The sequence below is a fragment of the Hippopotamus amphibius genome, chromosome 11 (assembly GCF_030028045.1).
Source record: "Hippopotamus amphibius kiboko isolate mHipAmp2 chromosome 11, mHipAmp2.hap2, whole genome shotgun sequence".
Classification (NCBI taxonomy): Eukaryota; Metazoa; Chordata; class Mammalia; order Artiodactyla; family Hippopotamidae; genus Hippopotamus; species Hippopotamus amphibius.
Genome location: NC_080196.1, coordinates 50,825,963 through 50,838,033, shown reverse-complemented (window position 1 = coordinate 50,838,033; position 12,071 = coordinate 50,825,963). Strand labels below are relative to the sequence as shown.

The window sequence follows — 12,071 nt, the reverse complement described above, 5'->3', positions numbered from 1 at the left end:
AGGTGTTCAGTATAGCTTGACATCATATAAAAGATGATTTTTAATCATTTCCTTTATTGATGTGTGAACATTTATTTGATGTTCCAAATGCTTTCTGTTTAAACAAACAAACAAACAAATAGGAAAACAAACAAAAATACAACTCACATCCTTCTCCCATTTATCTGCAAGTACCTAGGGGTTAAAAACACAAACGGGCCGCCCTCCAAACCACACATTTTCCAAAAATGTAGGCGGACCTGGTGGATTCACTTTTCAAACTTGAAAAATGAGGCATATTAACAAAGCACACCAAATGAATCAGCTGCTTAGGGTGATCTACAAGCCAGTTCATTTTCCTCTTATTAAATAACAAACCATGAATCTTGACAAATGAACCCCCTTGTTTGACATTATTTGGAAAACTCACAACACGCTTGCTTCTGATGGTCACTTCCCCTTTGAAGTTAAATTTAAGGTGGACCTCCTTTAAATTCTGATAAAGGGAAGGGGCTTGTGACTGTAGGCTGTTCATCATCATCATTCTTCCCTTCCCCCTTCATACTTGGATGGGCCAGAGTTCCAGGCGGGGCGTCATCCTGCAGAATGCACTACAAGGAAGCCTTTTGTGTTTATTGGTGCCCACATGATGAAAAGGCGAGGTTCTGTATGTAGTGTTGTGGGGGCTGTGTGGCTTCTGGAGTCAGACACCCTAGGTTCAAACTGGGGCTCCAGCTGTGTGACCCTGAGAAGGTCATTTGCCCTTCCTGTGCCTTGGTTTTCTCATTTGTAAACGGAGAAGAAAATGATTTGCCTCATTGGGCTGTTGTGAAGATAACATATAACATGCTTAGCAAGCAGATGGTAAATGTTACCTATAATTATTCGAATTGTTATTTTAAGAAACATCTTCCAAAATGGATGCTAAGTCATTTTATTTAATTTCCTAAAGAGGAGGCTGGTACTGATTGGCTGATTTTAGCAGCTCCAACATGTGGTTAAGAGGGCTGTAGCCCCCGTGTTAGCATCCCTAACAGACCCTCCCAGCAATGCCACCATAGATAAATATCTAAGAAAAATCTGCGTACTTGCCAAGCACATGCAGCTTCAAGACAAGCCTTCTACCCCCTCCTTAATTCAGTACCATCTGAAGCCCCTCTTGAGAAAGTCAGCTGTTTCTACTGGTTCTAACAAGCTGACGCTGCACATTCACAGCAATGCCCTGCCCTGGTCCAGCTCAGCGTTACCATGTGCTGTGTCCCCAGATTCTAAGTCCCCACCCTCCTAAACAGGATTCATAACGTGTGGCTTTGAGCAATATAGCAAAGGCAATGTTATCGGAAGGAAATAATACTTTTAACTAACATTTTAAGATGTCTTTCTTGGTGCCTTAAAATGATTTAAACTTTAATCAATGATAAGATTGCAAATCCATCTAAAAACAAAGAATTGAGAAAGGAGTTGGAGCCCCTTTTAATCAGGAAAGCGGCTGCTGTGACCCATTGACCCCTAGAGCTTATTGATGCTCCTTTTTTTTTCTTTTTTCTTTTTTTTTTTTAAGATGCTGTAGTTCAGTCATTTGTCTTTGGCAGCCGGAGTGTGCAAAACTGCTTTTGCTTTTCACAAATTAATTCATTTAAGACAATTCATTGTCAGACATTCTGGGAAACTTCTGCCAATGTTTTGTTGATTAAAGATTGTGTATTTTGAAAATGAATAGAGAGGAAGGAATGAATAATTCTTAAAACAAAAGAATGATTTACAATATATACTGCTACCTGAATCATTCAGTGTATCATCAACAGATAAATGAAAATATTAAGGATTAGCAAGAATGTTGGCACTGGGTCTTAAAACCTGTGGATTGATTGGTTCAATAAGACTGAGAAAGTCTACATCTTTCAGTAGAATTTCTAGAACTCACAAACAAGAACAGGACATAGAAAACCACTTTTCATTGTATATGTTTTTAAAGGGCTTTTGAAATACATCTTTCTCTCCAAGAATCTGGTGCTTCCACTCCTATTTTTAAATTACATTCTTCATTTCCATGCATACAAGTTCCCTATCCTCATCCCAGCTTTGATTCGCTTTTGAATGTTTTGTTTTAATTTTTCCCAGTGAATACACTGAACCCTTTGGAGGGTACATTTATTGTTTTAGGCACCATGCAATTTACTAAATGATGTCCAGTTATGGAAATGCTCGCAAAGACCCCTGGGGCGAAAAAAGAATTAAGTCGGATTGATCATCCTGTAGTTGGTGTTTTCTTATTTGATCAGTCGAGGGCTCACTGAGTCTGAACTGGTCCATCTGAGCTGTGACACATAAAGCTGGAGACAGTTTTCTGGCTCCCTGGTGGTTTTAAAGGCTCTGCAATGGGAAAAACTGCTTTAAACAAAGCCTCATTTTAAAAGAAGCCTGAGTACAGAATGGAATTCAAAGAATTTGGAGAGAGGGGAGGTGAAAGTGGTAAGAAATAGTTTGAAAAAAGCCCTGGGAAATTTAAAAGAATAACGCAGAGGAGGGAAGTCAAAGATAAATCCCATCTGTCCTGTGGTGAGACACACAGACCAGGACACTGCTTTGGCAAGGCCATACTGAACACCTACTAAGTGCAGGACTTGTAAAGATATAGACGTAAGTGTTCTGGGGTGTCCAAGAAGCGAAGTAGAATTCGTAGGTCAAGAAGGGATTTTTTTTTTTTTTAATGTCAGCCAAGAAATTTTATTCAACTTTATGTAGATATGACATTCCAAACAGCAATGAATATCTGCTATTTTATTCAAATATTGAGAACGAAAAGTATTCTCCTGTGGATTCATTTTCAAATTCTATGTTAAAAATGTTAGGCATAGATTAAGTAATACTGAATTCAGCTAACACCAAGGTTTCTAGCATGGAGGCTGCAAGAATGACAGCAAGACAGAAGGCAGTGGGTCTTTGTGATGGGCGGGTGGCTGTGTGGGGAATGGGAGAGGAGAGACCAGAAGGAATAGTGACATTTTCACATATGGCATCCAAGAGGCCTTGTCTTATAGCCAGTTGGGAATATGAACTGGGACAAATCTGAAATCCTGGAAGGTGTAAAATGGATTATTATAGCAAGAAACAATACTGAACACCTCCTCCTGTCTTTATGAGCTAAATACTGTGATCACAGTTTTTATTGTGCGGGATGTAGCCTGAGTGTTTACGAAGCACCCACTTGCTATTGGATAAGTACTCACCTCATCACCCTGATAGTTCAGCTAATGAATCTTCTCCAGTTTAGAACTCTGCCAAAATATCCCCACTGGAATCATGATCAATGCATTCACTGTGTATTTACATAACATTCTAGATTATGGTTGAGAAAATCTGGGATATATTTAAAGACAAATATCACTGGCAAGACAGATATGAATCACAAATATTATTATCATTATTATTATTTCATGGCCGCATCTCTTGGCGTACGGGATCCTAGTTCCCCGACCAGGGATCAAACCCACGCCCCCTGCAGTGGAAATGTGGAGTCTTAACCACTGGACGGCCAGGGAAGTCCCATTATCATCATTATTACTCTTGTGTGTTTGTTATTGCTAACCCGTATTATGCAGTTACTTATTTCCAGGAACCGTTTTGTTTGCATGAACTCGTTGAGTTTTTGTAAAGATCCTTTGATACAGGGTAGTGCTAATTTTATCCTCCTCATATTAATGAGAATGCTGCATCTCAGAGAGGTTCAGGCACCGTCCAAAGGTCACACAGCCAATAACAGACACATCACGGACTCAAACCCAGACAGTCTGTGTAATTTTAGAACTTTTGAAGATATGCCTGTGTGAAAAGGAAATAAAGGATAAAGTGTAATATATCTGCTAATTCTGGCATGTGTAATTATAAAGATCCTCGCATTGCATATTCCAGGTTACTTGGGGTCATAACATAGTGTGACAGGTTAGACCAATGGTTCTTTACTGGGAGAGATTTCTCCGCCCCAGGGGACACTTGAGAGTGTGTGGACACATTTTTGGTCCTACAGCTGGGGGATGACTGCTACTAGAATCTGGTGGGTACAGGCCAAGGATGCTGCCACCAGCCTACAGTGATCAGAACAGCCCCCGCAGCAAAGAATTATCCTGTCCAGTTTGTCAGTAGTGCCTAAGCAGAGACTTTGGGTCAGAGTGATTCAAAGAGGAGAGAACTGTAGTTCAGTGTGCAAACAAAGGGCATTCATGATGAAGGAGCAGATGTGGGAATGGAAGAACAAGATAAGACGAGTCATTCATTCATTGGTTGGTTCACAGCATCGCTATTTATAGAGTGTTGTACTGGAGAGTAATGGTGAGGAAAACAATATGAGGAAGTTTCTTTGCATAAAAGGAGGTAAGACAGAGTAGAGGCAAGGCAAAGATGCTTGGCTCTCAAAGGTGAGCTAGGGGCAGAGCTTTGGTGCACCCAGGAAAGAACTGTGCTAGACTGATCCAAATGCAAGGCCGGGGGTGTGGGGGGGAGAGCAAGTGATGTTTTCAGAAGTACCCTAGAGTAGAGACATGAACACAAGTGTGCGTGTGTGGATTGGAGAGGCCAAGAAGCTTGCATTGCTTTCAAGTTGCTCTGCTGGCCTGGGAATAGGTTGCTGGCTTTGTTTTTCCAGTAACAGCCTTTTCTGTTTCCAGCAGTCCTATGCACCAGCTCCCCACCCCATGGCTCCTCCCAGCCCCAGCACAAACAGCAGCAGCAACCACAGCAGCAGCAACAGCAGCGGGGAACAGTTGAGTAAAACCAACCTGTACATTCGAGGCCTCCCGCCAGGCACCACTGACCAGGACCTAATCAAGCTGTGCCAACCGTAAGTGCCCCCTGCTCTCTGCGCCATTTCCAACTGCATCTTTGCCTGGGTTTTGCACCCAATGTACCAAGTGAGGAAGACTCCGCTGCACAAATGGAACTTAGATTTGAGATCTGAGTCCAGCTTATTTTCGGAAATGGAGTTTGTTTGCTTTTTGCTTTGAAAGAGAAGGTTCTTGAATAGAGAGACATAGGGATGCTGGCTGATTTGCATGTAGTGACTGGGAAGATGAGGAGCCATCGTGGAATTGGGTTCTAACAGCTTATGGCTGGTGGGTTCTCACATCTTGTGGCTGTTTGGTTCTCATATCTTGTGGTTAGTGGGTTCTTACATCTTGTGGTTGGTGGGTTCCCACACCTTGTGGCTGGTGGTTTCTCACACCTTATGGCTGGTAGGTTCTCACATGTGTGGCTGGTGGAATCAATGATGAATCTATAAAAGAAACTACTTTTTCTTGGAGAGTTATTAGTGATGAGAATCCCCAAAACTCAGAAGTGGTAGATTTCAGGATGGTCACCTGCTGTTGCAAATCTCTTCTGGTCAGTTCTTGCTTGGTAAATATTAATTCGGCTGGGACCAGGTAATTGGAAAATTCGAAGGCTAATCCTTTCGTTTCCTTGGAAACATCTATTTCCAAGTCCAGTGAATCTATTCCCACCAAGGCCAAGAACCGCACTTACCAAGTAGTTTTATATTTCCCAGGAAATATGGTAATGATTAAATGCCCTTCCAAAATGTTTTCATTCATCTACTGTCTACCAACGCTTATGTTATTAACTCTCTTATTTCTGTGCAAATCAATTAAATATATTTAAGCTTACCCTCCAAATTAAATGAATAATGGATAACAAATTAAGAATCATAGACCTGGATTTTTAGATGGCTGTCTGATTATTTTCAAAGTAATGTCAGTGTAGCTATTTGTCTTTGTGCATTAGCTGGGTATTTTTAAATTAGGGGAAACTATTACTCAGTCTTTCTTTTGCTCTTTTGCAATGCTTTTACAAGAAGGTTGAGAGGATATTTATTTTGTAAATTTTCCAACCTCTAAAATATTGAAAGAGGAAAACAAGGCAGATAGTATTTATTTGCCTTTGTTCTGGTTTTGAAGATTGGGAACAAATGTCAAAACAACAGGAAGTGGCAGATTAAACAAAACACAAATACATAACTATATAATCAGTTGACAAGGCAGTATGTAGATTAGGCTAGGGGCATCCTGCTACTATCAACTGCCTTGATTTGTGAAAGAGGTAAGACAGAACATTGAAAAATAAATGTGTATTTGAAAGCTGTTAAAAAAAAAAAGAAAGGTGCCAGGGCTAAGATTTACAAATATGTTAGATTTTGGTCTATAAAATGTTGAGCTTGAGAATTGGAAGGTAAATCACTCAACTTTTTTTTTTTACTTTTTGCTAGTGTTAGAGAATTAGAAACTATTTTGGTAAGTGAGGCTTTGAAAATGTGAAAGATGGCGGACATATGTTAAAAGCTTTAGATGAAGTATCTCCTGTAATGGATACTGACGTGAAAAAGAAGGTTAGCTGTTATCTTTGTGTAGGAATCTTATTCATAAAAAATATTGGTGAGTATTAAGGAGGGATTCTTCCTTACTGCTCTCTACTACTCAGAGAGCTTGTTGAAAAACAGATATCTGGGCCCATGAGATTGCGATTCACTAGGTCTGGGGTAGCGCCTGAGGATGTGAATTTCAGCAGGTTCCCTGGTGTTGTCATGATGCTGCTTGTTTTTGGAGAAACACTTTTTTGAGAAGGCACAACCTAAAAGTTGAGAATTATGTTTTATTGGACAGACTTACTGAGGACTTAAGCCCGGGAAAGCAGCCTCTCAGAAAACTCTGAGAGACTGCGCCAAAGAGGTAAAGAAGGAGCCAATTACATCCATAGGAGTTTTTGCAACAAAAATCAGGTGGTTGGAACATCAAAAGATTACTGTTAATTAAAGAAAACCAGACATCTCAAGTTAATGATTTTAGCGTTTTTCTGCGTATGGGAAGATCCAAGAGTCTGGGCTCATTGAAATCATCCCTTGGAGATGCACTTTAACTATCTAGGGCCAGTATCCTGCTTTTCTCTATCCTGAATTCCCTCAGGATGCACAGTCAGGGCGGCTGCAGTGGCTGATGGGCTTGGTGTCTGCAACATCCTTTGTTTATTGATGTGGCAAGGATCTTTTTCATCCACATATCTCTACATTAATATAAAGACCACTGACTATTCCTAACATAGAAAGTCTCACTTAATATGTGAAGGTGTTTGAGATGGAATCCTGTGTATTATAACACCTGCTTGGCCACTGTGTGATCTGTGGCAAATCATTCACTGTCTTTGAGCCTCTGTCTCCTCTTACAAAAGAGTGGATTGGGTTTGATTATTTCTAAGTTTCCTGTAGTACCAGTTGTGTACTGCAGTTGCCTCTGACTGGGGCATCAGAGCCAATGGTTACATATTGAGGAATTCTGTGAGTGATTTGTCACACACTTAGTATCTTGAAATCGGCCGGGATGGGAGTATTTATATCACAGGGATCAGCAAGCCTTATAAATGAGGGCTTTTAAAATTGTATGTAGTTTTTTGAGAGCTGGTTTATGAACATACCACTGATGTAGCATTATACCATGACTTTCTGTGTCAGTGTCCATTTCTGCAAAGAATATTGCCAGAAATTTATAAATTGAAAGGGTTACCTAAAGTCTGCATTGGCATTTTTTAACTCAGAAAAGAGATTTAGTGGCAAAAAACCATTATGTTTTAAAGAAAAATAAAGTTTTGTTTGTGTTTCTTCTGTGCATTTGAGAAATTTAAAGACTGCCAATGGCACAGAGGGTAGTGGTTACTTGTTCATATTAATTTTTGCTGGCTAATAAGATCTGACCCATGCTATTGTTATTGCAAAAATGTTTGTGAGTTCTTCAATTACTGATGTGGTCTGGACCTGGGGTTTATTGCTGAGATTTGCTTTCCTGGAGACTCTTAGAGAACTAATGTGACCAGGCGGCATAATGTAGAGGAAACAGTCGTGTGCTGAGAGTTTGGGGTTTTACTCCTGGCTGTGTCATCAAATGGGTATGTGGCCCTAGACAAGTGACGTGTCCCCTCAATTTTGGTTTCGCCCATGTATAAAATAATGTGTTTATACATGATAATCTTTTAAATTTTTTTTTTTTTTTTTTTTACTTTAAAAGCCTGATAGCTCATTGAGGCCCCTGTTAGTTAGCAGTGAAACCTACTCTGGCCACCTTTCACCAGTTCCCTTTGCAGTGCTGGCAGGGCCACTGCCTGAGCTGATTCAGCTGCCCGAGTATGACCTGAGGGCTGGGGATGCCTTTGTTAGAGACCCTTGTAGGTTCTTAGTAAAATCCTAGTTTCCTCTCTTGCAGTGGTGATGTTTTAGAGGGCTCCTTGCTCTTTTAAATTAGCATTCTTCTAAAGATTCAAATCATTTTGCATTCCTATGACTCATCCAACACTTTAAAACAGATAATATTTGTAGGTTTCAATGATCTCGCCATCAAGATCCATTTTCCATGGTTATTCCTATGAAATTATAAGAATTTTCAGAGTTACGATTTCCTTATATTATAGGAAATGCAATATTTGCTAATATCCATAGTAATAAAATAATAGAAAACAGAGATATATTAAAAAGGCATAGACATATCAAATTATCTGGCATTAGAATACAATATCCATGTGAATACTAATAAACAGCAAGAACATGATATTAAAGGAAAGAAATTGCATTATTTTCAATGTATAATCTGAAAGCAAATTGTTATTAAGAGATTCCATTCACATTTATCATCAAAGCTCCTATGACTGGGTCAGAAGAAAAGTCAAAGGAAAGAAGGCAAGACTAAAGAATAGACATGAAGAATGATTTTACTCTATGGAAAATCTCTCTAGCTATACCTGTATTTTGGATGAATACATTGCATTGTGTGTCTTGTAGGAAATACTAATGTTAAAGACCTTAAAATGTCTTTATGTTGAAAAATCTCAAGGAAATTTATTGTGTTCTCAATCAAGAAATTTTCACAGAGCACCTATGCTGCATGCCAGGTAGTGTGCTGAAGATTCAGTGGTGAGTACATTTTGACAAAGGTCTTGCTTTATCAAAAATTGTATTCTTTTTTTTCTTTCTTAAAGAACTTTTATTGAGATACAATTGACATACAATAAACTGCCTATATTTAAAGTGTACAATTTGATATATTTTTTCTTATTAGTAATGTATATATGGCAATCTCAATCTCCCAATTCGTTCCCCCTCAACACCCCCCCCCAGCTGCTTTCCCCACTTGGTGTCCATATGCTTGTTCTCTACATCTGCGTCTCTCAGAGATTATATTCTAATAGGGAAAATGGAAGTCAATGAAATGATTGTGTGATTTGATATAAAATTGCAACTACAAATGCAAAAAAAAAAAAAAAAAAACCAAAGAGAGGCACATGGAAATGAGAGGGTTTGTAACATCGGATGAGACCTCATGAGGGCAATGGGCAAAGGAATCTCTAAGCTAAAATCAGAAGGAGTAGGAAGAGGTTTAACTAAGTGAGGACGGAAGGGAGGAGTATCCTAGGCAGAAGGAACTCCATGTGTGCAGAAGCAGTGGCTGCAAGGAACATGGCAAATGCAGGAGGCTGAGGAAGGGTCCATGTGGTTATAGCAGAGAGAGAGGGTGGAGCCTGGGGCAAGGACACCTGGAAACACGGATGGGGGTAAGGGGATCTCTTTGGGTGTCACATTAGGAGCTTTACTTCAATGAAGGAAATCATTGGATTGTCACAAACAGGAAGGTGACAGAGTCAGATTTTTGTTTCAGAAAGATAATTCCGACTGCCAAGTAGAAAGGACCTTACAGCATCAAGGAACAGAGCAGGACAGTTGAAGAGCGAGCTGGAAGTAGGTCAGAAAAGAGGCTGTGAGAATTAATTTGTGGTGGGGGAACAATTATGGGTGGTGAAAGATGTCTTTTCTCATATGCATTTATTTTTCTATTAAAAAACAAGGACGTGAGAGACAATTAACCGAACGAACTCCAAAAGAAACAACAAAGTAGCACAGAAGAGGACCCAAGTTAGTTGATTTTTAGTTATTTTCTTTCTCTTACCCTGAATGGGTCATCAATATACTATTAAATATTTAGTGACTGCAGTATTTAAAACATGTAAGGCAAATATAGTGAAAACTGAAAATCCAGTTGATTGTACAGTTATATTCATGGGATGGTTATCAGTTGGAGACTTTAGGTGGAATACATGAGTTATATACAATTTCTGCATATCTCAAAAGGCGAATGTGGAAGTGCGGGAAGATAAATTTGGCTTAATAAAGAGAGAGAGAGAGAGAGAGGGAGGGAGAGCACTGTAATTTTTTCGGACCAAATAAAATTTTGGTGGTGTAATGATTTTTCACTTATTAAGCTCTATCAGTTTCTTCAAAGAAATTGATAACCTCTGTTATGTGATTCTAAACATCCCCTTGAAACACATTGAAATTAGTCTTGAAAAATAAAGCCATGTATATAATATAATGGACAGAATTTTTTAATGGAAAGGAAAATCATTAATATGTTTATGTTTTCTACATCGACCTTTTATCTAACCATTCTCATAACTTATAAATTTTAATTAATATATTGCTTTCAGAAAGCCCCAGCCAGATTGCCCTCACTTGCAAGTGATTAATCAGGAATTAAGGCCAGCATCATGCAGGTACAGAGTGAATTGTTCTGTTATAAAGTGAACATGCTGCTGCCAAGGCCGCTTGAAGCAGAATGAAGGAAAAGCGGGGAAACTCTAGGGTAGGTGCAGACGTACTTCCAATCATCACCCGAAGACCAGGAAGTCAGCTGCCCTAACCTTCATTTTTCTGGGTAAATGTTTTCCTTGCTCAGGCTCTGACATCCTAGCATCGCTCCCTTGAAAGGGAAGCTGTAAATGTCACTTTAACATTTAACGAGAAAGGAGACGCTTCCGCAGTGTAAAGCCAGGGGAACAAAGTAGGGCTGTCTGTGCTCAAGCTCATCTCTCCGACTTTGACCCAACCCTGCTGGATGTCTGGTTAAGGTATGGGCTGAAAGCAGAATAGTAAGAGGAGACTCAAGTGCCATCCGAGCTCTGAGTGCAGAGTCCATTATATGTGGTGTCAGACAGTTTTGACAAATGCACTGACACAATCAAACCTTTTATCAATTTAAAAGTAACCTTGTCACAGTAATATGTCAAACTGTTCAGATACAACTAAAGGAAAACAAGTCATCACACACTTCACAGGAACTGAGTAAATAACAAAAAATGTGACTGGAATTTTTTTTTGAGTTCTTTCTTACCATGTCAATGAAAATTTAAAAGTTCCTCCTAATAGAACCTGAGGAAATTTATTAGTAGCTTTCTCCTGCAAGTCAGACTAAATGATGCAGCTACTTTGGAGGTGTCATGTATCTGTACGGTGGCAGGTGTGAGGAGGAGGTGAATTTGAGCCTCTTTGAACTCTGCCTTTGTGTCATTTAAATGAGAGAGTGCTTCTAAGGCCCAAACTGGATGCCTGAATTCAGTGAGTCAGCATAGATCTCATACTTAGTTATATATAATAATTCAGCTTTAGGTACAGTTATATTTGCCAAGTATGTATTAGAAACCACACAGAGTATTTGATTTGTAATTAGTAAATAATTATCATTAATAACCCACTTATATTTATATAGGTTGTTAACATTTATTGTGCATTACATACCACGTGTTCTGCTGAATTTTTATATTACCTTATTTAATGCTCAAAACGACACTATAGAATGAGAATAATAATTACTGAGTAATAGTTGAGTAAATTGAGGCGCAAATGTATTAAGGAGCTTGTCCAAGTCTATATAGCCACCAGGATTCCAAATCCAGCTCTGACTTCAAAGCCTTTATTCATAACCCCTAAAACATTCATTTAATAAGGGGAAGGGTAGCGTAAATCCTGTGTTCTCAAATCCATGGCTGCCCAGGAGAATCCTTGAAGAGCTTTAAAAAATACTGATGCCTGGATCTCACCCCCAATGGATTCTGAAATAGCTAGTATGGGGTCATCTTAGACACAGAGGATTTTAAAAGCCTGCTTAGGTGATTCTCTGTGTAGCAAAGCTTGAGAATCTTTGGAGTAAATAATGCCACACTAATCAGAAAGCATAAGTGAATCCTCTGTTTAACTTCCTTACTCTGACTTTTATAGAATCTAGAAATTTCAT

The 12,071-nt window shown here is 39.2% G+C and overlaps 1 protein-coding gene across 7 annotated transcripts in view; it reads left to right on the top strand.

Annotated features, from left to right (window-relative positions):
• The window catches only part of RBMS3 (RNA binding motif single stranded interacting protein 3), a 707,061-nt gene that overhangs the window by 146,898 nt on the left and 548,092 nt on the right, over positions 1 to 12,071 (top strand). For 4 of the 7 annotated variants that reach the window (XM_057698462.1, XM_057698461.1, XM_057698456.1 and 1 more), the window contains exon 2: positions 4,644 to 4,816. In XM_057698462.1, coding sequence (XP_057554445.1) covers positions 4,644 to 4,816 — 173 coding nt within the window. The remainder of the gene's footprint in view (positions 1 to 4,643; positions 4,817 to 12,071) is intronic. The other 3 variants (XM_057698459.1, XM_057698463.1, XM_057698460.1) reach the window with 1 other exon arrangement.